At 36.1% G+C, this 27,741-nt stretch overlaps 2 protein-coding genes across 3 annotated transcripts in view; one reads left to right on the plus strand and one right to left on the minus strand.

Moving 5' to 3' along the window:
* LOC110454206 (regulator of G-protein signaling 9-binding protein-like) overlaps window positions 1-12,702 on the plus strand; it is a 28,261-nt gene extending 15,559 nt beyond the window's left edge. For both annotated transcript variants that reach the window (XM_021503589.1, XM_021503588.1), the window contains exons 4-8: window positions 4,082-4,212; window positions 5,488-5,626; window positions 7,898-7,995; window positions 9,086-9,138; window positions 11,250-12,702. In XM_021503589.1, the coding sequence (XP_021359264.1) occupies window positions 4,082-4,212; window positions 5,488-5,626; window positions 7,898-7,995; window positions 9,086-9,138; window positions 11,250-11,357 (529 nt within the window). In that variant the 3' untranslated portion in view covers window positions 11,358-12,702. The remainder of the gene's footprint in view (window positions 1-4,081; window positions 4,213-5,487; window positions 5,627-7,897; window positions 7,996-9,085; window positions 9,139-11,249) is intronic.
* A 5,859-nt stretch (window positions 12,703-18,561) lies between these two features.
* LOC110454235 (lysine-rich nucleolar protein 1-like) lies at window positions 18,562-21,995 on the minus strand. The gene is made up of 2 exons (XM_021503642.1): window positions 21,895-21,995; window positions 18,562-19,838 (listed from the first exon to the last, which is right to left on the minus strand). Exon 2 carries the CDS (start codon window positions 19,787-19,789, stop codon window positions 18,608-18,610), a length of 1,182 nt encoding a protein of 393 aa, XP_021359317.1. The 5' UTR covers window positions 19,790-19,838; window positions 21,895-21,995; the 3' UTR covers window positions 18,562-18,607.
* Between the last annotated feature and the right edge of the window lie 5,746 nt (window positions 21,996-27,741).

Below are 27,741 nucleotides of genomic sequence, written 5' to 3' on the forward strand. Positions count from 1 at the left end.
TTCATTTCGATGATTTCTGATTTTTCCCTATCTATATCATACCAAATTTATGTTTTCGTGGGGATTTAATTTCGTGGGAATTTTTGTTTTCCACGAAAAATTGTATATATGGAGGCTTCCCAACTAGTGATGATTGGTTATCATGTTTAACTAAGTGGAGCTTGTTAATTTTCAACTTGTATAAAGACACGGGGTTCTTCGCGAGTGTCTTTTACAATAGAAAAATTAACTAACGATGGTTTTAATCACATGATGATAAACCATCACGAGTTTGGGGACCTTTTTCTCACCATTCTGGTATTGTATCTAGAAAACTATATGTTTCTTTGGAGAATTCGTCACTACTTGCTATTTTCGATCCGAGAAAAAATTGCCATGAACTTTGATGTCACAATGAAAAATGACTTCGCAAAGAATTGCGACTTGAAGTCATAAGTAGAAAAACCGACCAACGTCCTCGGCCCGTATTCATGAAACCGTTCTCGTGCTCAAGAATGTATTTTGTGATCAGCCTTATTTCTTGTTCCGGTTAAAAAGGAATAAACATTGTTATTTTGTCAATAAGTTATAAAACATTTAAAGTGACTTAAAGCCAGATAATGTTTTCGGTATTGAATTTTGACGTTTTAATCATTTGATGGGATTTAAGCAGGTTACAAAAAAATGGATTTGAGCACAGAATCCATTCTTGAGCTTGAGAACGGTTTCATGAATACGGACCTAGATGCTACCTTCTAGTGGGCAATCAATAAAGTTTACTAAATCCTAGAAAGTTTATCCATGCAATGAGCCGAGAATGAAAAACACATAGTGGTGTCGGATAAATGATATTTACAATATTAGTTTTCAGTGCTAAGCACTCTATAATTAGTTCCTTCGAAAGCCAAGTTACTGTATCTCTACCGGTCTTCCAGAGAAGTCAATACTGATAATAGAAAAAATATCTCCGTACCGGTTGACAGTTTCTGAGGTAGTCAGATATCTAATTTGTTCTTGATGATATTGACGCACTCTCCGGTGTGTCGCCTTCTTAGTGTTAATTCCTTAAGTTTACAGTGAATTGCGATCGACATGTAGTGCAACTAAATTGCTAATTAAGTTTTTTTAAGTATGTTCCGTGTACCTGGTGCAGTATGACTTCTATTCGCTGACGTAGGTAGCAGACTAATAAGAACACACACTACCTTTCAAAATGAGAACCGCTTCATTAAAACTTGATGCAAGTCCCTTTTCCAATTACCTCGCGATGGACCAATCAAAGAATCTATGCACTTATCTCACGGAATTAGAAAACAAGTGCGTTAAGCTTGTGTTCGGTCATGATCAAATTATTACATAACCGACTTTTCTTTTCCCTTACAACGACGATACAGCGACCAGATATATTTTTCCTTCGTGATACTAGTGAAGGACAACCTTTCAACGTTGTTTTTTTATTATTAAATATACGAAAAGTCTATTATGTTTTCGTTATATTCGAAACTTGAAAAAAGAAATATTCGAGAAATGACGTCGTCGAATTCGACGAATTTGTCCTTCTGGTAGAGAGTTAGTTATGTCTGTTATCACAGAGTGTTGCGGAACCTAAATCCTACATATTGATTCTAGGACTAAGCCAGAAATGATAGGGTAATGCAGAAGTTACGTCAACAGGAAACAAATGACGTAAATATTTATTTAACAACAACAATAAAAAAAAAATCATATCTCAGATAATTCTCATGGAATTAATTAAGCCTTCTGTGAGCTTAAGCAGTGGACAAATGGCTTAAAATGTTTTACGCACCATATTCCACATCGTCATTTTTAACGTTACAAGCTAATCTCACTGGTGGCAAACGATTTTAATCATAATCAAAATCGTTTTTGAAGTATAACTCCAGGCTTTATTCAATATTGATTATTATTATACAATATACGATATGGTGACCTTAAGATAACAAGACTGTTAATAACACTGAATATAAGCAATTAAAATATTTGCACACTGTCATTGTGATAAACAATTTCGATGTAATGCCTTTCGTTTCATTTATCACATCATTTACCGCCAGCGTACTCTTATGTATCCCTTTCCCATATATTTTTTTCCATGACAAAATGTGAACTCCTAGATATATTGTCAAAATCCTTTAGAACATCATCACTGTGCTGACAAATGGTGGCATCTCGACGAATTTCACCGAAAAATTACCTTTAAAAGCAGTTTACTCGAAGGAAATATTTGAAGATCAGGTATTGTACAGTAGCTTTATTTCGCGAGGGTTATAATAATTTACAAAGTAATTAAATGTGAAAGGCGAAATTTACACTGGGCGAATTCGGGTTTTACAGGCAAAGGGCGAAATTTCGCCTTTCACATTTAATTACTTATATAGGAAGATACACTGCAGCGAAATGTCCAGTGTACAGTAAGAAAACGGTAGGAAACAGAGTATAAGTAATATGGAAACGCCCGATCCCACAGTGGACCATACTTAGTCACGCTCCACCTTAAATCAGTAGAATGCAAGTAATTGTGTATGTCCTCAAATCAGCTTAGGACGGGAACGCAGCGTTGATAGATAGAAGCTCTTATAAAACTGTATTTTAATTGTGAGCAAGATTAATATTAATATTGGTGGTCTGGCATCGGTGATCTCTATCAATGATGTTAATTGCAAAACCCTGTAGACCTAATTGTCCAGTGATCTTTTTGGTTATTGATCATATACACTACTTATATTTCGCGAGACATTATCAGCAAAGAAAATCAATATTGAATTCATCGATATATTACGCTTAAGCATCAAAAGATATTTAGCAAGATGCAACTGTCCGTCACATGTTCCTGCTTGAATGATTATTCTGGCAAATAGATTGCTTGGTGCAAGTTATGTGGTTGTAGCCGAAAGTCAAAACGGTTGGTATTTTGCATTTTTAGCTGTTCATAAACTATTATATTATAAAATCGGACGTGTCGGATTCTGATATACCATTTCCGATCTCCACAGGATTTATATCTAAATGTATCTGATGTGCAACAGTTTATGACACGCCCACTTAAACCTGCATGTCAATAGTCTGTTGGGGTAGTATAGTAAACGTATTCTTATCCTGAAAAACGATCGACAGATCCACACAGAGTAGCTTGTATTATCAATAGTCGAGTCACATGTGACACCGTTCTCACCTGTCTGAATGCTAGCACAGACCAGAGACCTAAAGTGAAGGGACCGCCGACTCCCAGTGGCGGGAAAATATGTTACCGATTTCACAGTGCCCTCACCGGGTGTCATACAATATCAAGGCCGATAACTCGTACCGTCTATTCGCCATTGGTAAACACTAGAATGCTGTCGATAGAAATGTTGTTAAGCATCGATTTCACACAACATGAATTAAACGATCTGTTTGAGGTATGTGTGTTATTCTAATATAATATTCCCACACCTGAAATAGAAAAAAAGCAATACGTAAAGCATTATTCGTGGTCAATAACGTAATGTTTCAGTTTTTAGTCTGTGGTTTCACTTTCACTTCACCGGTCAGGTGCCGTTCTGGTGATAACCTCTTGTGAGAACATTCGCCTATTTTGTATGTCAATACTTGTCCACAATATATTTGTAATCAATGTGCCTTGTATGTATACTATGCTATGCAGTGAGCTGCACCCACATGTACAAGCTGACAAGTACACATGTNAGGCACGGTAGTCTAGCGGTAGGACGCCCGGGTCGTGACCGAAGGGTTGCGGTTGTATCTTCGAGCAAGACACTTTACTCCGCTTGTTCCAGTCTACTCAACTGTAAATGAGTACGTGTTTGCAATTGGGCAGTGCTTGAATTGTTTAATGCTATCTGTGAGCGCCGAAATGGCAGCACCGGCTGTATGCTCCCCAGGGAGTTAAGAAAGATATTGGCTAGTTGCTAAGGCCCTATAACCACGGATAATAATTTGTGAACCGCTTTGAGACGACCTATGAACTAGGTTGTGATAAAGCGGTATATAAGAACCTCGAATTATCATTATTTTTATTATTATTATTATTAATCTTCTAATATTTTTGTGATAATGACGCCAATAATATGTTGGGTTTCAGCGCAACTCTCGGTACAGATGACGCTCAAGAGCTAGAACGTCTGTACAAAATATTTTCCGCCTGCCTGGAACTGCTAGAGATTCAACTGATAAAGACTCTAGCGCTGGTACAGGCGTTTCCTCTTCACAATGGTACGTACGACATATCAGTTATATTTTGAGATACTGTGAAATTAGATATTTTCGTGGGGTCAATATTTCGTGGTTTCCCAACAAAACACCATTTCGTGAGTAAATTAGTTTATGAATTACGATTGCCCACTCAAACAGATAATTGCTTTATATAAAACTTATAACTAGTTCGTTGACCTAATAATTCGTGGACTAAGAATACCTACGAAATCAACGAAATTAAAAACCCACGAAAGATTTCACAGTATATATATGGTTTTACTCTTACCTCCGTGGAATTTCAAACACTATGTCAAACATATTTCTTAACGTTTGTATGAGCAATTAGCATGTATGCCTTGCGTGAACTTAAATCCTCTTTGACTGACCGTGTTCATTCTCCTCTATCTAACTTAGACTTACAGTTTGTACCCGGTGATCGCCATTCCGGAACTATATTTTGTTTCTAAATGCTGCTTAGGGAGTGAACAGAAACTAATTGATAAGCTTCATGCTTTGGACCTTCTGAGAGTCAAATATCCTCGTAAACTTGTACGTTATCTAGAAAAGCTACCATATTTACTGTTGCATTCGAAATGTTATTGTTGATTGTTCACCAAATCCTGGTTAAGACGTGAGAGAAACAAAATTTGGTTACGTAAATGAAAAAGAGAAAAACAAACTTGTTTCAATCCATCCAAATTTGGTGAAACCCGCTGTAGTTCGCCTAACAAAAATCAGATGAGCTGGTAATTCGTTTTTGACACTTTATTTATAAGAATCAGGATTTTATTAATCACCGTAAAATATCTGGTCAAGGCACGTTTGAATTTGCTCATTTTTCACGAATACCCATTGCCACGGTTGTGCATCTACGTACTCTCGAGGATTGATATCCATAAATGAGCAACAAAATAAGTATATAAATGTGTGTGAAGAAAACCTTCTCGTAAAGAGACTCTTGAGTTAAAAAACAAATGTAGAGAATAGAAATAAGCGCCAATTATTGAAATGGAAGCAGCGTTTTCTCCCTTTTGTATCACTTATCGGAGGACACAAAGCAAAGCTCGCGTTGACGTAAATAGTGTGCGTATCAGTTGCCTTCTTTTACCTTGCAATAGAATACAAGAAGCTAACTCTTTTTCACGAAGCTGCTCTGGAGTTGATTTAATATCAACTATGTAGGGAGAGATCGGAGCATGTTAGTCGCCTGCAACAATCATACAATGGGATAAAGGAGGCCAAAACTTCACGATATTACAAGTGATGTATAATTCCAGATCATTTGTGTTTCAGGAACCAAAGTATTAATAAACACGGGGATAACAGAACCGTTCATACTATGCAAGCATACGAAAATCACGGTGGAAAGTCTAGACGGATCGACCTGCAGCAAGACTTTGATGGAGCAGGAGGAAATCCGCGGGTTAGAGAGGTAACATATTATATACAAGGATGCCCAGAATAGTAGAGACAGGGTAAGCTATAGGTGTGACCATAGACACGGAATTGCAATAGCTGTAAGTTTTACAGGACACAGTAACAAGCAAAATAGATTTGTGTCACGACGAAGAAATGCATTAAACGTAGGTGTATCAAGACAAAAAAAAAAGGTGAATTGTGGTAAGATAATATAATGTAGTGAAAGGGTTTACAATGGAAACAGAAAGGAGAACACAATAGAACATTTCATATCCTGACAATTTTGTATTTAATACGGTTTAGTTTAAGCATTGTTATCGCTTCACACAAATAAAATGATCGAACACATCAGTTCTATATATATATTTAGGAGTAACATATTCATCCTAATTTGACTTTATGCTAATACTTATAAAGAAGAGAGAAATACACAGGTGGTCTCTTAAAACAAGTAGTCTGCTAATAGAGGTGGTTTCTTTAGAGTAACATGTTCATCTACATTTCATGTAATACACGTGCGGCCTCATAACACAGGCACGTGTAGTATTTGAGCAGGTGGTCTCTTAACACAGGTGCATGTAGTCTTTGAACAGGTGGTCTCTTAACACAGGAACATGTAGTATTTGAACAGATGGTCTTTTAACACAGGTACATGTAGTCTTTGAGCAGGTGATCTTTTAACACAGATGCATGTAGTATTTGAACAGGTGGTCTCTTAACACAGGAACATGTAGTCTTTGAGCAAGTGATCTTTTAACACAGGTACATGTAGTCTTTGAGCAGATGGTCTCTTAACACAGGTACATGTAGTCTTTGAGCAGGTGGTCTCTTAACAAAGGTACATGTAATCTTTGAGCAGACACAGGTACATGTAGTATTTGAGCAGGTGGTCTCTTAACAAAGGTACATGTAGTATTTGAGCAGACACAGGTACATGTAGTATTTGAGAAGGTGGTCTCTTAACAAAGGTACATGTAGTCTTTGAGCAGACACAGGTACATGTAGTCTTTGAGCAGGTGGTCTCTTAACACAGGTACATGTAGTATTTGAGCAGGTGGTCTCTTAACACAGGTGCATGTAGTCTTTGAGCAGGTGATCTTTTAACACAGGTACATGTAGTCTTTGAGCAGATGGTCTCTTAACACAGGTGCATGTAGTCTTTGAGCAGGTGGTCTCTTAACACAGGTACATGTAGTATTTGAGCAGGTGGTCTCTTAACAAAGGTACATGTATTCTTTGAGCAGGTGGAGTCTTAACACAGGTACATGTAGTCCTTGAGCAGATGGTCTCTTAATACAGGTACATGTAGTACTTGAGCAGGTGGTCTTTTAACACAGGTACATTTAGTCTTTGAGCAGATGGTCTCTTAACACAGGTGCATGTAGTCTTTGAGCAGGTGATCTTTTAACACAGGTACATGTAATCTTTGAGCAGGTGGTCTCTTAACACAGATGCATGTAGTATTTGAACAGGTGGTCTCTTAACACAGGAACATGTAGTCTTTGAGCAAGTGATCTTTTAACACAGATACATGTAGTCTTTGAGCAGATGGTCTCTTAACACAGGTACATGTAGTCTTTGAGCAGGTGGTCTGTAGTATTTGAGCAGGTGGTCTCTTAATACAGGTACATGTAGTATTTGAGCAGGTGGGCTCTTAACAAAGGTACATGTAGTCTCTGAGCAGGGGGTCTGTAGTATTTGAGCAGGTGGTCTCTTGACAAAGGTACATGTAGTCTTTGAGCAGACACAGGTACATGTAGTATTTGAGCAGGTGGTTTCTGAATACAGGTACATGTAGTACTTGAGCAGGTGGTCTCTTAATACAGATACATGTAGTATTTGAGCAGGTGGTCTCTTAACACAGGTACATGTAGTATTTGAGCAGGTGGTCTCTTAACAAAGGTACATGTAGTCTTTGAGCAGGTGGAGTCTTAACACAGGTACATGTAGTATTTGAGCAGGTGGTCTCTCAACACAGGTGCATGTAGTCTTTGAACAGGTGGTCTCTTAACACAGGTACATGTAGTCTTTGAGCAGGTGGTCTCTTAACACTGGTAGGCTACTAACAGAGGCGGTCTCTTAAGCAGGTTTGAAAGAACAAATCCAGTAAGGTAAACCAAGTTCTGACGAGTTTATTGTTTTAAAGACTCCCATTATATATCTGTTACGATGGTAACAGGGTGTCTGTTTATCTGGTATCATGGAAATCTGATGTATTGATTTCCTGAGGCAGACGAGACAATTATAAAACATTTGTTATCAATATTGTGTACGTGTATTGCAGGGATGTGAACTCCTTACACGAACTTATATACAACATAAACCAGTCAGCCGATATAAATCCATGGGCAGATTTCGAACCGCCGCCAAACAACAACGCAGGTAGGTCATCATGTCATTGAAGTAACAAAATGAAAACAGGACATGATATGATATATCAGTTGAAAACAAACAAAGGATAGATATGATCTGTTCGATTAAACTAAGAACATGATATGATATGTCCGATTGCAATAAAGACATGATATAATGTGTCTTATTAAAACAAGGAATGATATCAGGTGGGGGAGGGGGGGGGGGGGGGGGGGGGGGGTAAACAAGGGAAGGTAACAATGTGTCTGAGTAAAACAAACAAATGGCATGATATGATATGTCTCATAAAACCAGGAGGTGATATAATGATATAAAACCAAGGATATGAAATGACATGTCCTTCTATAACCAGGACATGGAACGAAGTATCTGGGATAAGAACATTTGTTATTGTACGTGCTGGTTGAAACAAATTCGTTTGATGACTTGTCTGATTAAAATATAAAGGATGTATTATGATGTGTCTAAAACCAAGGACATGTTATGATGTGTCTGAAAACAATGACATATTTTGATGTGTCTGAAAACAAGGACATGTTATGATGTGTCTGAAAACAAGGACATGTTATGATATGTCTGAAAACAAGGACATGTTATGATGTGTCTGAAAGCAAGGACGAGTTTTAATGTTTTTGATAATAATAAGGTGATCTGATTTCATAGGTTTAGTGACGTCGCTCGACATGAGCGTAACTATTATTGATTGCTTTCTACAACAAGTATCCAATTCACCCTTGTTATAAATGTGTGTTACCATCAAAACATAAGTGTATATGATTTATAGCTCAATATGTCCGTGTGAATGTAGCGAATAATTAAAAAGATTTGTCAGCATGATCATTTGGAATATTTCAAACATATGTTATTGCCAAACTATTTTTTGAATGGTTCATCACAGGTTATAACAACTTAACATAGCCCGTCACTATCATATATCAAAGTTGAACAATTATATGATCCAAATCTTTTTTAACATTACTTAGATCATCATTTCCATCTTTATATATGTGTGTAACTAGCATGGGAGCATCAAGTCATTGTCGAAATTACTGAATGATTTAATAAGAATTATTTATGTTTATATTTATTTACTTTGCAGCCAAAACTTTAAACACCTCTTCCAGTATTTCTGGTTCCGCCGACACTTCTGCGGTAAGGAGACGTTATATTAGATTCGATTTACATTAGCGTAATTGTGTTTTGTTTACAGGCAAAAAAAATATTCATCAGAAGAAAGGAATGCCTTATTGATTTCCCGTCGATCCCTGACAAATTCATTAGTACCACGGCCAAGGGCAGTGTCTTCTCCAAACAGCCATCAGTATAATGTCGATAAATCCATGTTTTACGAGGACGAAACCATCGTGAAACATAATGATTCCCTACTGCAAGGCCAATACATATATTATTATCCGAAAAACACCAAATAACACAACAGTAGAGATGATCAGAATGGCGAACCATTGTTGTCGTCTGCTACCGTCATTCAGATTTTTTTAGAGAGGCTCCGAATAAGGGCATTATGATCTGAGCTTTTTAATTGCCCCATCATGTGACAAGTATCATCATATCAGACACGCTGTCATAAAGATGCGGTACGATATGTACTTTGTTAGCTATTGAACATGCGATTGAAACAGGACATGCAATATTTGTTTATGTGTCATCTTCGTATGCAACTCTATTTACGTGTATTACTGTTTTAAATCTGACTGACAAGTTGGTGTTGTAATTAAATCATAAATAATACGTTTTCGTATGGAGGTTTTAGATTTCCTATCCTAGCGAGCAACTCAACAAGTATTTCAAATTCTCTAGTTGAATATCTTGTGGTATTATTTATCTTATTTATCTTGTGGTATTATTTATTTTACTACAAAATTTAAATTTACATAAATCAAAATCTTCGATGAGGCATCGTCGATAGAAATACATTATACAGAAGCATGCACAACCCCACAATATTAACCTAAACTGGATGAAGCTTGAAAGAGTATTTCCACAGAGACTCTTCAAAACGTTAACATAGGATACGTCCGGTACCCGTTCTCATAAAACCGTTCTCTATGACAAGACAACCTAACATTTATTCAATGAGCAACGTCGATCCCGAATTTGATAAAACTATATAAGATATCATATACAGAATATGAGATATCTTATATATGATATATCTTTTACAGAAAATTAAATGAGATATCTTATACAGCTTTTGAGATTTCCTATATAGCATCTCATTTAATTTATATATAAGATATCTTATGTATTATACAAGATATCTCATATAATATATAAGATATATCGTATAATATCAAAGATAACTGATATAGTTTTTTGAATTTCAGGATCAACATTGTTCCTTTAATAAGTATTAAGTTGTCTTGCCATAGTTCCCGTGCTCAAGCATGGACACATTTATCTTATAAACCATTTTAATCGACTGACACGGACAAAAAGTTGAATGTAAACTTTGAAAACCGTACGTCTCTCCATTTGTAATTTTGTGATTTTCATATCATTTTAATCCCGAAACAAGCATTTTGGCTTGACCGGTTTCATGAATACGGGGCCAGGTGTTCCTAAAGAGTAAGCGTCTTCTGTTTTATTGACAATACTTGCTATATGAATTTAGACCATTTCCAGAAGCGTCACCTGCTCATGTTGAGAACAGAGGTCGTGATAAAAATCCTATATATAATAAGGGAATATGATACTGAGAATACTAACACAGGTCTGACTTTAGCTCTAGAGCGATCGACAATATTTTAACCATAGTGTAATGTTAGTCGCGAATTCAACTCCTAGCACAAGGACAGCTCGTTTCTGATCTCTTAAGAGTAGGTCTAAGAACGTTTGATTAGATGTTGTTTATTTCATGTATAGGTAGTCCTTGATGGGAGTATAACATGTCCGCCTCAATTTCTATTGGATATGTTTGTTTATGAAATTAAATATCTAAAATAGTCGCTGAGGAGATAGCTTCCAAAGTCCACCAATTCTTTTTAGACAAAATCATAGGGAACCTCTGAACTTAATTTTACTTTTACTACATTTGTATATTGAATTCATCATATGCAAAATATGAAATGAAAAATTCAAAAATGCTATCAAATCACTGGATGTACTTTAAATTTTAGCACTGTTTTAGTTTCGTACTTTTAAGAATGTGGTAAATGGTGACCAATCAGAAGACGTCTTTCATCAAATAACAGACATTTTAACTATTGAACATTATGGATACATTTTCTTTCACTCTTTTGCAGACGAACAATGCAGTGCGGACCCAGCGCTGTGTGTGTGTTGTGGTACTAACGTTCTCGGCTATAGCTATCTCAGCTGTCGTGATAGGTGTCGTTCTCGGAATAATCTGACAGAATTCTGGAAATAATCTGACAGAATTCTGGAAATAATCTGACAGAATTCTGGAAATAATCTGACAGAATTCTCGGAATAATTTGACTAAGTTCAAGGAATAAAGAAGGGCAGAAATCGCACGAACTTATATAGCAGTGTCATCCAAAGGAAAACGACGTTGAATTATGGAGCAAACTAACCGTCATTATGAGAACAATTTTCCAGAGAATTGCTTAATGTATGTGATGTGACTAAACGTTTTGATATTAAAAGGGTTGAAGTTCTGTGGGCGGATCTCGCGACCGAATCTGGTACTGACAACTGCTATAGGAGACTCTTCAAAAGTCAAAAGTAAGGTACTCGGGCGGTCATGTAGATGCGGCAAGCGTCGGACAATGAAGATCATCGAGAATTGTATACATATGTTATATTTACTGCGGCATTGAGTGCCATGATGGCTTATTTGGTATAATGAACGTCAAGACATTCGAGGGATTAGTGGGAAACAAATCCTGGTCACGACACCAGTTTTAACAAATAGAGAAACTGCCACATGGATATTCATTGTGGCATATCCCTGTCAAATAATTTGTGTCGCGATAACTATTTTGTTAAACATATCGACATAAAACCGACTTATGATAGCAATCTAATATTGTGATGTCGAAATAGTTAAAGCGACAAAATCGTCATTGTAAGTTGATTAAATTTTCGTCATTCGTCGACATAACTATCATCATAAGTCACCTCTTCGTGATAATTTGTTTGCCCTATTATTTCGACTTAAATTAATTTTTGGTGTTTATGTCTACGACTATAGAAATTCAAAACTGAAGCACTTCAAACTGTGAAGAGATTGCATGGTCTCCTATGATCGTCCAAGTCTAAATCATTAATAAGTATACTAGAATGCAACATTCACTACACCACTGAATTAAATACAATGAAGTTTACGTTAATACAGGTTTCCGGAACAAATGTCACGTGCTTTGGTGATCAAGTACGTGGGATAGTAAAGGGGGATTAATAATTCCGGTTTGAAGGTAAATCGGTAGTAAGCCTAATTCCTCGCAATGTAAGATTGGTGAACTATGGTGGATACGACCAAAATTTCATATCTACCGACTAGTACCCGCTCGTCTGATATGCAGTTGGAAAACATAAACCAATAGTTTTGAATATTGTTTAACTGCTGTCAAATTGTTGCTTTTTACCGGAAGTAGATTTGCTCCCCTATCACGTGGCACGCATGCGTCGAATCCGGTTCGAATCGAAAAAATTATCTCAAAAACGACTTAATGGAAAGCATTGTTAAAAAGTGGAAATGACAGTCTATTGAATTTATGAAAAATGAGAACTTTTCCATATTTTTTTTTTATTGTTTTTTTGAAGATACAAATAGTGACTGCGTGACGACATTACATGGTTGTGCAAACAGATGCATACAATGAGGGTTAGCGAAAACATACCTTGATAAGGAATACAGGGCATTAATTGCCGATCATTATGGCACGAAATGGTGCTCAAACATAAGCCAAGTCTTGTTACTGATGGTGACTACAAATATAACCAAAACACATGTGTAAATAACTAAAACGCAGTGTTGATGGTTTCGGGAAAATCTCACTGCTGAAAACGCAGTTGGTATGTGTGTAAATAACACAACACTGAGTAATTGTTTGAAACACAAAAGTGGGAAACACCAGAAAGTACCAATTGCTATTGTAATACTGACAAAAAGTCAATTGCCCTCGCGGATCAAGTTTATATCAAACTTAAGTAGCTTCGTGAATACGATGATACGGCATATATAGTAATAATTCCTTCCAGCTGAAATAATGATTGTAGGTTCTAAGTTACGTAAACACTACATTTGCATATGTTTTGTGATGAAGTTAACTTCGTAAAAAAGTTGATAAATATTAAATAAGTAAAAGCGTCATTATTGTATACGTTTCATAAGCATCGTAACCTCAGTGATTTATTGATATCAAATTTCAATCATTTTAAGATATTATTACTGGGGTTTTTTTTGGGGAACTCTTTTTAAGATGACATGCACGTTGCAGTAAGGTATCAGATATATTTAAGCTAATTAAGTTTGATAAAATTTGGTCCCGTGTAACGAAAGGGATGCGAGCAACCTTTGTTTGATTCTATAACTGTTTATAAACATTATATTTCAAATAATGTTACAGTTAACCCTAATTTTTATTCCCTTATGATGCACTATTTGTGGCGAAAGGGTTTATTTATTGTTTTGCATCTGTCCTCGTAACAATGTCATCAGCAGGTCGGGTGTCTAGGGACTAAGGACTAAAAGAGTCACCGTGTGTTAACGACACCGGATATTGCCAGTGATCACACCAAGTCGACTGCAGTTGAAGGTAAGTTTTTATGCCCCGCCATAAAATGGTGGGGGGCATATAGTGTTGCTCATGTCCGTCCCGTCACGTCCCGTCCCGATTCAATATAAACACCCGTCCCGTCCCGATTCAATGTAAACATTTAGCAACTTCATTCTTTGACAGATTTTTGTCAAGCTTTATACAAAGGTACAACCCTCCATAAAATGAGGGGGGGGGAGGGCTTACAGTGTTGCCCATGTTTGTCCCGTCNTCGTCCCGTCCTGATTCAATTTAAACATATAGCAACTTCATTCTTTCACGGATTTTGGTCAAACTTTATGCAAAGGTCAAATATGGGTATACTTCGGACATTGTTGTGTTACAGGGTTCCAGGGTCAAGGCCAATGTCACTGTTGCTATATATAGAAAATCACCAACTGATTTAATTTAAACACTTAGCAACTTCATTCTTTCACGGATTTTGGTCAAACTTTATATAAAGGTCAAATATGGGTATACCTCTGACATCCTTGTGTTTCAGGATGGTAATAACATACAGAAAAAAAACTATGAATATTAAAATCAACTTATCAACTTGTAGTGTAGTACCTGTGTATGTGCATGTTTCAGGGTATCAAGATCAAAGTGGTTGTAACTTTTTAAAGAACATTGAAACTAATTCCACATGTCAGCGGGGGCATTCATGTCTTACAGACATTTTCTAGTTTTCTATATTTTCCTTACTTCAGATGCTGTCATGTGCTTGAGGCTTTACGGATCAATACCTCACATTTTCAGCGTTTACTTAAACCATAGAAAACGTTTTTATATATGGGTCAATATTTCTTCCAGGCTTATAAACATGTCGTCTGGTATCGGCGAAACCATTTACGAGTGATAACTCTGACGTGTCTAACTTAACATTTGTAGTTCTTCCCTCCACATACTTTACTGCCTACAACTAAATAAAGATGTATCCACATTACACACATTCATACTGTCAGTGAAAGCATTGTATTAAATAAAATATCGTCAAAAATGTTTCGTCAAACTGTACGGCAACTTGAATGTTTGTTTTTAGATTACTGAACGGCATCATGCAATCTGATTAAAATCATCTCTTACATGGCTCCGCCTGAACATCTGAATGTGCCGCGGTCAGGGTCACGTTCAAGTGACCTTTAGATGAACCAATCATAGGCGCGCTGGCAAAAGTTTGCCAGCGAATCGGAATATCATGGTTGGTAGATAAATAGCAAGGGGGATCGAACAGATTAGTTTTCCAAAACAAATATGGCGGCGGGGACTGACGTTTTTACGACGCCAAGGAAAACGTACCCATTGGGTAATAATTGCGTAGGCAACACCGCCATACAGTCTTTCTTCTCTAATAAAGCTTCGAATATCTTTTTCTGTTCGGGTTTCAATCTCAAATAACTTCAGAACTTTCGCATCATTATGATCAATGTCCGCGGTATTTATTACAACTCCGAACGCCCTTTTGAAAGAAGGTCTCTAATTGGTCAAAATTTAATGAGTGTTTATCAATATAAAGGTCACCTGAACGTGACCCTGACCGCGGCACACTCAGATGTTCAGGCGTAGTACGAAGTTAACGAAGTCATGTAACATATGATTTTAATCAGATTGCGGCATCATGCAAATTGCAAGTTCAATGCTATGGAATTATGTAATATTTCTCATAATTTACAAAGAGTTCGAAAATACATATTAATAAGTTATTGGTAGTAATAATTCAAATATTAATTCAGACACGTGATAAGTATCACTCGTGACTTTTCGCCGATACCAAGCGGCGTGTTTGCAAGTCTAGAAGAAATATTGACCCATACAGGAATGTTCTTTGTGGATTAAGTCATTGATGAAAATGTAATGAATTGATCCAAAAAGCCCCAAGAACATACAAGCCTCTGAAGTAAGAAAATTATCAAAAATACTCACCTGCAACAGAAGCCCTCTTCGTGTGATCACCGTCTGCCTGATGGCAATATCCGGTGTCGTTAACACACAGTGAGTGTTAGGTAGAACAGAAAGGAAACGATTGATATATGATTTTTTAATTGATTGTACATGTATAAAACTTACTGCGATGTGGACGAATTAAGAAAAATGGACATTTATAATTACAATATGTACACGTTTCACACGCTTTTGCATTATCCGTCCATCAATTTTGACAGATTCGCCCACATCCGTTTTTTGAGAGGCGCTTCAATGTGTCTTAATAATCAAGCACATAAGTGATTTGGTTTGAATGCAAGAGTTGTCTCCCTGTGAGTGCAAACCTTACCCACAAACAACAATTGCATGATTTTCCTTCCCAATTTTTTTTTGTGTATTATTATTTGATGGAACAATATTATCAATGATTATCTATTCAAATATTTATATACATACGCCTGTGAAATTCCGCAGTGGCATGGAGAGTTAAAATACCTTCTAAATCGTTTGAATTCATTTAGTTATGCCGCAATCTTTGGGCCGAGTTATTAGACACATGTGAGGTAAAACTTTATTTAGAATTCCGGTAACAGTGATTAACTGACTTTCATTAAAAACACATACCCTGTATACAAACATCAACATAATACATGCTATTAGAGTTTAGATAGTTCTTCAAGATGGACGCCCGCTTAAACATGAACTGCATTATAGTAGTATTCCCGCTAACATACAGCCCGTGAATAAATATCATAAATATAATTGTTAGTGATACAAATTATTTGCCTGCGCCATAATAAGTTTCATTTAGTCAAACTTCTGTCTCTTGCCATGCTATTTTAAACGGCCCAAACGGTTAAGGCATCTGATCATCTACGATCAATAGCCAACTTACGTGGAGCAGTCGCCAGGGAAGGTCCGTAGGTCGGTGTTTTTTCTCCAGGTACTCCGGCTTTCCTCCGCCACCATATCTGGCACGTCCTCAAATGACCATAGAAGAACCAAACAGAACGTTATCTCAAACAATGGACACATGCAATAAATACCGCTACTTTGCTATTTGTATATATTGATATAATGAAATAATTTTGTAGATATTTGTATATTGTAAATTACGTACGTGCGTATTTCACTCTATACACTGATATTAATGAGTTTATCCATGCAGTGTGATAAAGGAGGAATGGCGGCTTCGTCGGGGTCACATAGAGGAGTCGACAGATTTTTCACAAATCTCGGGACTCCCTCCTCTCCTCCCCCACCCTGCTCGTCCCTCCATTTACGTACACCCTTGTTATTATCATCAGAAACCTTTATCCTTTTGTATGAAATTACTTAATAAAATTGTTAGATTGTTTGGCAGTGTTTGTTTTGTTTGAAACTATTTCTCTCGTATACGATGTGAGATTTATTTTTTGGGAGTAGGTTTCGGCTGACAGCCAATGCTGCATCGTCCATACTCTAAAGATATTTTTTTATCTTATATCGCAGGGAAGAAAATTATGTCGCAAATTAATCATAAACTAATATATATTCCTCTAATTAAATTCCAGGAACGATGTGACATTAATCCTTATCACAATCGGACATGGACACCTTTATAACATATTTTCGAAAATATTGAAGTTAAATGTTTAAAATATTCCTAGAAATTGCATGAAAATCCCTAGGACAGAATGTGCTTATGGCACAATTTGGAAAATATTTGCGCATATAAAGCGATTTAATGGTTAATTACTTTATGTCTGAAGCCAATCAAATAGCTTACCGCGAGCCTGCTGATTTGTCAGGACATACTCTAAAGGCCCACAGAAGATTTGTATATCGAAAGTGAAACCATTGTATTTCGAAGATAGATGTTAAAACTATAGAAAAGTTTTTAAATGTTCTATTTTCCTAGAAATGCCAGCAAACTATTCATTTTTTTGTATAAACCGGAAAAACCTGTCAATGCCTGTACAGTAGAAACGTGTTGGGACTCTACCTTAAAATATATTGAAGGCAACATTCTACAATGTAAGTTTTACATCAGAAATTCTTTCAATCAGAAATTCTTAGGAGTTATAGGTATTCTATTACGTAAAGAAATGAAACTACAGCCTAGCAATGGTAAGAGCCTTACCTAGACTTACACATTACAACATATGTATCCTCGAAATACCTTGGGACACGCTCTCATTTAAGTATTGAACTGTTTTTTTAATGGCATTTATGATCTATTTGATGCGCGCCAGCGCATTTGAATTGTTTGCTTGCAAAGGTGTGTCGTTCAATTAGATCACGCATGCCATGCAAAAACAGTTCAATGCTTATATTTACGTTTTCTCCGCTTTTCATTTTTTTGTATATCTAAAATCCCTGCCTTATCGACAGTCTGCACAAATATATTCAATAAATGGAACAGCGTAGTGATTGGTTAAGAATTGTGTCTCGTGGTGCACGTCATTTAAAGTCCCATATCTAGTGACAATGCCATGCAAATGTACATGTAACATGTCGTGACGAAATCGGAGGCTATGTTCACGGCCCCTTGTGGATGTTAAACGAGAACTATAGTCTGAACCTTTTTAAACATCAAAGAATCGCGCAGTATGGTAACGGCAAAATTAGGCGGATTTGAATTCGGGTGTCCTTTCCTGTAATCTTCAAAGGACATAAATCAGCTACGCGATTTATTCCTTGATTTTTAATTTTATCTGAAACCAATCTTACAAAATAACTGCGTGCCTTCGAATTTGCCATTAAATATCTTATGGTTGTAACTCCTGGAATATTGGGATATATCACCTGGGCGACACGAGGACGTTTCGCAATACCTATACACAAAAGTAAACACCAAAACTCCTTAAAATGGTGTGATGAATTACCTGGGCGACACAACAAAAAGACGTTTAGCAATAATCATTAAAACAATAAACATCAAAACTCCTTAAAACTGATATGATCACTATTTAGCTTTAATCGTCAAACTTTATAGACTTTGATGTTTTAGTGTCAATATAGAACTTCTTGCCTTCGCCAGGCGGCTTTTCGAACCCCAAACCAATACCTCTTTTCAGATTCATGGACATCGCTCTCTCATAGTCCTTCTCCATGTTTGTGAGGTAGTTTTTCTCCTGCGAAGCGTCCATGGCTCTATTCCCTCCCTGGGAGGCCAAATAAGTAACAGCTGGTGTTGCTTTCAGGCTTCCAAAAAGACCTTTAGATTTTTTGGTCCCCAGTGAATTTGCGTCGTTTGTACCTTTCTTGAATCCTCCCATCAGTCGTAGGAATTTCTGTTGCCTTGTGTCACTTCCTAGCGAAGATGTACCCCACTGCCCAACAATAGGTTCGGTGGCGTTTTGCTTTGCTCCTGATGGAATACCTTTATTTACATTTGAAGCTAAATTTGACTCGTTACTCAAATCAATCTCACCGTTAGATTTACTATCTTTTTTCTGTTTCTTTGGAGAATTTTCCGCCTCTTGTACGGCTTCTTGTCCTTCCAGCGAGTGCTTTCGTTTCTTTTTCTTCTTCTTGACACATACAGATTCCTCCTCGTGCACAGTTACCGTTGCTATCAAGCCTTCGGACGACTTAGACTTTTTACACAGAGACACGTTGTTTTCATCATCATTAGAGACGTTGTTATCATTACCACTTCCTTTTGAACGTCTTTTCTTTTTCTTATGTTCAAGTTTTTCATTTGCAACAATATCTACATTGTCAGTCACATCATCTTCTGATTCCTTATTTTTCTTCTTCTTCTTCCGTTTCTTTTTGGGCTCACCGTCTTCTTTGATATGAGCATCTTCAGGTTCCTCTGTGATTTCATTTTCTTTATGTTTATTTTTCTTCTTTTTTTTCGTTAAAGGAGTGGTCAAAATATCTTCCTCGCAATCGTTTTCCTTGTTTTTCTTTTCCTTCTTTTTCTTTGTATGCCCATCACAAGCTTTATCATCTGATTTACAATTTTTAACATTTTCCTCTTTTAACATTTTGGCTTGTTCCTCTTCGTGTCTTCGCTTCCTTTTCTTGTGTTTTTTTGTGGGTTGGACAACGTTCTCCTCTGTCATTTCATGTTCCTTATTCTTCATTCTCTTCTTCTTCTTTTTGTTGCACTTATTCTCATCTAGAGCCGAATCTTCGACGTTGGCCATTGTCAAATCTGTCTGTGTAGAAAGGTCTTTTCTTGGTCGTTCCACTGTGCTGGAAATAAAAATATCAGAAAACTTAAAGAATATAACAAGTTAACAAAGCAATGATATAGTGAATAGCTACCTAGATGGAGCGGTAAGGGGCGTGACTTGCCCTTGCTCAGACGATTAATTTCGGGTAACGAATGTTGTTACAAGTTTGGGTAGAGTCTGTTTTTGTTCCGTTTTTTTCTTTACTTATTTGGGTGAAGTTTGTCTTTGGTTTTTTTTTTCTAATTCGGGTGGAGTCTGTTTTTGTTCCATTTTTTCTAATTTGTTTTTGTTCCGTTTTGTTCTATGGGTTCACATGCGTACCTGCGTATACGCGCCTTGCTGCAATGCCCAAGTACACGTGCATGAATAGCATGCGTGTAATTGTTTAATTAGTAGAGAGAGTATGGCGGTATTCTATTGGGAGCGGGCCTCTTTTTATATTTGCAACCAAAACATCCGTTTCGCGCCAAATCTTTCATTTCAACCAAAAATCTGCAATTTTACAACCTTATAAACCCAGCCACGCCCCACTAGGCGTTATCCAACATCAGAAAAATGCTTAGCCGCGCTATAATTCAGAACACATACTCTTGAGGGAGTCATAAACAGACTTTTTAAAATTCTTCTCTAGAGTAACAGTTTTAGGCTTTTGCATCATCACATGACGTGAATCGCTGTATTTCCGAACTGATTGAGGACAGGGAAATATGTTTCTTTGCTACACTTCACGTCAGCAATATCTGAATTTAAAGGGTTTTTTTAAGCACATCGATATTTTCGAAATGTAAATATTTCAAGGAACGTGTATTGTGCGTTTAGAAATTATTTGGAAATAAGTAATAAACAACGACGGGAGAAGCCCGAGTTTCATCTGGCCCTGACACCAGACTTTGACATTTTGACACATATCTGTCAAAATGTCAAATTCTGGTGTCAGAGCCAGAGGAAACTCGGGCTACGACCGGTGCTAGTAAAATGTCCAGTTTGCAAAACATTGAAAACATGGTTACGGTGGTAGAGGGGAGGGCGATGGGGAAGACAGCTACCATAATTGTAACATTTGTGAATACTACAAATTGAAATCAAGTGAATTAAATTTGTGTTTTAATATATGTCTTTAAAATTTGACTTAACATCGAACTTTTGACCAGCACTAACCAGGACGTATATAAAACTTGTAGACGGTCCTTTGTTAAAAGCATTTCCCTTATTCCCAGCATAATTACGAGATAACATTACGACAAGATGTGTGGCTCATGGTATTATTTGTTGATTTATATAATTGTTCTGCAACAAAACCATTTACTATAAACTAAATATGTACCAGTAACATACTGTTTGTCCAAAATAACTGACCATCTCCTTTTAGTTTTATTTGTTATGGGGTGCCATGATATTTCGGACTATACTACAGGAGCTCGTTTCGATCAATAAAATAATTATATGTAAAACGTTGACGAGATCGTATCATTTCTATGACGACAACCTAAACACTGTTGTTAACAATGAGTAGGTCATTTTACTTATTAGAATCTGTTGATCAAAACGAGCACTCCTGTAGACTAGACACTACCATATTTTATGCGGTCAACACATTATATGATACAGGATGTGCTTGTATTTAAACATTTTAGCTTGGTTTTTTTTTTATTTCATACATAAATATAAATTGAAGTTCTATTTACATCGCCCTTAGATCATAAATTAATACATTCGCAGGGACGCGAGATTTATTTTAACAATTATGTCCACTGTGTAAAGAACAATACTAGACGTTTAAAACCGAGTTTCTCTCGGGAGAGAATTGCCACCCATAATGATCATATATACCGATTCCCCTTGAAAGTTTATCTAAATCACATAAAACTATTATAAAACTCTCTATACATCAGGATAGTTACAAACATACCAACTATAACAAATTATCGAGTCCCTGTTAAAACATTTATATGTATTGTACAGAATCTGTAACCACATGACATGCACAACAGTAAGTCCAAGCTCAATTATAAAACTTTATGATTACGCATTGCTTTACATAACAAAAATTATTTGTGAACTATCGACATACTTACCTTTGAAATACTGAGAGAGACAGCAATCGCTGAAATTACAAGATGATCATAACCTTTTGCAGCCAACTACACGTGGACTCTGTCCGGAAGTAAACATGGACAAAGGGAGTTAACTCCGGCTGTTTGTAAAGGAAGCACACCACTATGACCAGGCTTTTTTTTGTTCGATAAAGAATTAACAAAACCTAACATCTTTTGTTCTTCTCCTTTTAATTAATCAATTTTAATGTCGTATATATCTGATGAAAATAGCATAATGAGATAATCACATATATTTTGATGAGTACAGGAATTGAAACACATATATATAATAGCACTGGGACGTGGATCGCTTTACTTGTAATTTAAATAAAAAATGGTCTCCTCTAGGGCTACTAAAATCTTTTTTTTTTATTATTTTACAAATAAAGCGGGTTGATCGGCTAAAAAGTCAGTGGTCATGGCAACGAAGTGAAAATTAATAATAATACGTTGGCCTAATTTTGTGCTATAATATTCAACTTTAAGAAGCTAATATTTGTGATATAGACAGCAAAACCTCATTAGCATTTCCCTGATGGTTGTGTCGATCTACTCCAATGTCAGATTACATATCCATGGTTCTGACAATCTACTTCATGCAAATTATTGATTTGCCCCCATAAAGGCTTATATGTACAATACTACCGTTTCGATTTTAGGAATAAAGAACATTTTTGTACGTAATATTGAACAAATATACATTTAATCTTATTCACTAAAATAAAGATTAGTTGGTAAAATTAGGAAATAGAACAAAAATATATAAATTTCATATATTATTTTAATTTTGAGATTTGTATAGTGGCAAGTGCCAGTGACTAATCCCGTCTTCCCCTTCCCCTATGTACGAACATATCAACAAATTTAAAAATTTGTAAACAGAAATAAACCTAAAGCATTTTTTTTTAAATGTGCAGAAGCGCAAGCTTCAATTTCTATTAGGCAAACTAAATGTTAATTGATCAGCAGTTAAATCTGGGAGGGGGGGTGCGGTTTGGCAAACCCTCGTTCGGGGCAAAGATTATTTGAAGATTGAGAATATGCATATATCTAATATCACTTTGAAACATTGTTTAATGACCTGTCAGTTAAACGATAGTTTTATTATTTTTTTCTTTGGGTAGGGGCGGGGGAGGTTATGTATGTTCATTTAATTATTTCTCTCAGTTTTCTTAATTGGGTTCATGTTTTAAATCTAAGTCAAATATACTGTTCTTTCATACGCACATCCCATCAACTACAAACACGTTTTGTCTCATTCCAGATACAAAGAAATAATCGAAATGTGAGCATGCATGTAGCATGTGTTTATTAAACACATCTTGCACGAATATCGCTAAACATGTGTTTTACTAAAATGAGGTAATGTTCATGTAAAAATTGCTAAACAAGTAATTAACTATACGGATATGTTTACACAGGTATTATATCCAGCGGTGAATGCCGATTTTAACTTACTCAGCAACAAATTAAAGGTTAACATGTTACCTTGCAGAACACCAGAATATTGCTGATTATAAAATGACGTTTGAGTGGCTAGTGAGTTTGATAGGAATATCTGTATCGATTAGCAGAGTTTTTATTAATTCAGTCATGCGAGACTACGCCGATCACCCTGTAGCTCCCAACAGATTTCTTCACCTTTTCTCGGGTATACCGCACCTGAATACTCTCTAGATTTTTGGTAAAGTTATCCGTTTAGGCAATGCCGCGGCTGTCTACAGTAGAGAACGCTTCGCAAACAGCTCTGTGACCGGTTCGGCGGGGAGAGCGTCATGGTCTGGGGTAGTATTTCCGGTGTTTATCGTGCCATGTTGGTGGTGGCTTATGGAAATTTAAATATGGCGCGGTATTGCGATGACATTTTAAGACCAGTGGATGTCTCTTTCCTGCAGGGTTAGAGAGCGACGGCTACTTTCCAGCATGACAACGCAACACCCCATACAAGTCGTGTGACCAGGACCTTCCTGCAACAAAACAATGTTAACGTTTTGGAATGGCCTGAAAAAGTCGCCGGATTTGTCTCCAATAGAGCACATTTGGTATTTGGAGAAACTTGTGGCGTCGCCCAAACCAGCCCTCCAACCTGCAAGAGCTAGCCAAGGCAATGGTTGAGGAGTGGAACAACAACAACAACGAAAAACTTCAAAACATGACCCCCACCTGACGTCAACGTCCAAAAGTACCGCTGAACCGAAACGAATTGTTTAAAACATTTAACATTCCAATAGCATACATCCCAATAAATCATTTCATACTAAATTCAACATATTTTAACAAAACATGATATAGAGGCCCCCGTTACAATTCCGGTAAACTTTCTTTTCTTCGGAGTATAGTATAACAATACACCCAATTATTCAGTTTTTGTACGATCATTGTGACACAGGTGGGAATTAGTTTTCGCTCAACAACATTTGCTCTCAAATCAATTTAACTAATAATACAACAGATAATGATAATACATGCGAGCCAGTTCATATTTATCTATGCATATGAGACTCAAACTGTTGTAAATATTTATAAATAATCCCCCACGATCATAAACTGATTGTCTTTTTGAGTTAAGATTCACATATCATATTCCATATATGACTGCAAAAACCCGTCTCAGTACATTCGATTGTCCGCATTTCTTTCGTAGTGTGTAGTCGTGTTCGGTTACAGTGTAATGTATATTGATAAACATGGGTTAAGTGATGGACGGTTGAGTCAGTGACGCCTCGATAATGCAGCCTGCTAGCGAGACGACCGGATTACAGTGACACCAGCTTCAAGATGCTTCTGGATAGATTGATGGACAACTGGATAAGTGGTAGCTGGACTGGCAAAGCTCGACTTAGTTCGAATCCTTCTAGTCCAGTTTTGGGCTTAAGTTGCCTGCTCTCCCCCATTTCGTATTACATGCTATTATAAGACTCGTGTGGAGGCTCCTGTATAATATATGGCTCTATTTCATGTCTTCTGGTTTTGCATAATTGAAATTGAGAGAACCAAAAGTATTCCCCTGCAGTGTAACTATTCTATTGCAACCCTTTGGACCTTTACCTTTTCCTTTTGTTCTTTTAGATACTCTTTCTTTTAATGTGAATCTCTCTAGAAATCTGTATTTTTCATGGACTTAAGCATCCTCGATATGGACCTTGGATATTGCAAAGACGGTACACCCCATATCAAAACAAAGCATTAAACACAAACTGCAGTAAATTGTCTCGGAAAGTTCGGCTTAACATTCGCAATTGTAAACTGCACATTCTGCTGTTCTACACGCATATATAAAACTCTCTCAAAGTAACGAGTAAAAAACAGTGAAATGAATAAATTTAAAAAAAGAGGTGCAATGATGATAATACTGAAGGCTCATGGCGCTTAGCACCTAAAGTTACGATTTCTGGGTAAAGATGTGTAAATTAAAATAGTATGTACAAGATTTGTATTTAACCATGTAAATGTGTATGCAAGGGATAGGTATGTGCTAGTATGAGTGTGTGTGTGTGTTGGTATGTGTGTGTGTGTATTAGGAGTAGGGAGTACGCGGGGTTTGGGTTCTTTTTTTCGTATTTGTGTTGGTAATTACAGACGATATTGTATTGTGATCATTCAGTTTCGCGTGTGTTTGTAAAGACGTAATGTTAGTAAACGTGCACAGGTGAGATGGTAGCGTGAGAGATTGTCTTCTGTTTTCGTAAATCGGACTGATGAAATGTGAAATGTGTTTAGTAACAAAATATAAGGGATGCGAATGCATTAACATTGTAACAATATATGTGACTATATGTTTACTTAACACTATCATACAATGTGATAAATTCTAAAAAGGGGAATAATTAAGACCCTATATCTGAGCACAATTAAAAACAAAAACACAAAAAAAATATCCTGGCTGCTACATACGTTGTCTGGCTAAAAATGAGAGAATTCCTCACTTTTGATGTATAAAATGTTTTGCTGTTCCGGAGTTCCACCAGATCTTTTTAGTCGTTAATATGATACCTTTCCTCTCGGTATTTCATCGGATCCAGTTGTTTTGGTTTTTAGTATCGCCTTTGGATTCCGGTTTGATATGTTAAAGTTTTCTCCTCTTTCTTTATATTTGAAGATCTCTATTTATAGCTTATATCTATTTATATGTAAATATTTCTTTATTTTATCTATAACAATAGCCCAAATGTGGCATTATTGTAAATATCTCGGGCCGTGTTGAGGATCTATTCTGCGTGTTCCTTCACCGTGTGTACTATTGAGCTATGTCAGACGGTCGTATCTAACTATCTGACACGAGTCGCTTTATATATTTTGGTCACCGCGTGGGGTGTTTCTATCTGACAGATAAACTAGCTCCTATACGCGATATCATGATAACATTTGTATTTTAGTTTTAAAACAAGGAGATAAGAATTAATGTTTCATTTTTAACAATAAATTACCTTATTATCATTTGTGTTCCGAATTTAGCTGACAAATGACGCTATTTATACTTCAAATGAATTCAAACGAAATGTTAAGTAAATACGGGCTATGAGTAATGTGGCTATGCTACAGAAAATCAATATTATTAAGACCATGGTTTTATAGATAAGGCACTTTATTGTCTAGCCAACTGTAATGTTGCATTACTTAATCCATATGTGATTTATTGTGTTGGAATAGGTTTTCATAGACAAATTGAACAAAAAATAAATATTTCTTTAGCTTGTTTTTACTCTTTAGCAAATCAGTGTCTGATAAAACAGCACTGCTGCAAAATGCATGCCTGATCTCTCTTACTTGAAAATCGTAATAATGTTAAAAGTTTAGTTTGATTTAATTTTGTTTAACGTCCTATTAACAGCTAAGGACGTGAAGTTTAATTAATAATTTTACACTATTTGTTAAAAGTACTAAAAGAAAAACATGTATGTGCCGTGGGGGACTTCACGTCGAATATGTCACGACGTACGTGTAAAAATATACACGACTCAATTACATTAAACTGTGTCAGCTTAACGATATATTCGGGCGAAATTTAAATAATGTATATTTTTCGTAATTATTAAAATAACACATTTAACATATACATAAATCATCAAGAATTTAAAATTACCTGAATCATAAAGAAACATGATAAAAATAGATTCAAATTAGTTTAGAACAGTTATCTACTTGTGAACAGTAGGACAATAAATTATCAAGCTAACAAGGCTTTTTCTAGAACGTTCTTGTCAGATTGACCTTGGCTAAAAACCATACCGTAATACAGATGAGACAAATGGCAATATACTATAGAGTTATCAATTACATCTTATGCGAATTGGCACACTGTTTTGAAATACAATATCACCAATATCCCTTGAGGTACAGTACATATATATATACAGTAGCAATGCACGACTGCTTACTATAAGTGAATTGTATCTATGCTTTCATTATATCAGCAATGTAAATCAATATCTATAAATCAAACGTTTTTTTTATACATATCCTTTTGAAAATGCAAACATATATTTGTATATGTGTACAAGTGATATTTCTTTATCTGTAATGTACTGCATATAAAGAAACTGCTGGAATTCATGTACATGTACCTCATGTTACACATTTCCATGTGTCTGAGTGTTGGAAATAAAATCTGAAATCTGGTAAATTCATTCATATTACATCAGTTTATTAGACAACCTTTATATATTATTAACATTAATATTTTCACTAATAAGATATTATTTACTTATCTGTAATTTGAGCGTTAATAAAATTTTATGTAACTTGAGGTTTGATTAGCGATCATATGCATTAAATATAAAAATGAAATAATCTTTAGCGTTACTGTTTATCTACGAATATACGTAT

The sequence above is a fragment of the Mizuhopecten yessoensis genome, unplaced genomic scaffold (assembly GCF_002113885.1).
Source record: "Mizuhopecten yessoensis strain PY_sf001 unplaced genomic scaffold, ASM211388v2 scaffold7725, whole genome shotgun sequence".
Lineage (NCBI taxonomy): Eukaryota > Metazoa > Mollusca > Bivalvia > Pectinida > Pectinidae > Mizuhopecten > Mizuhopecten yessoensis.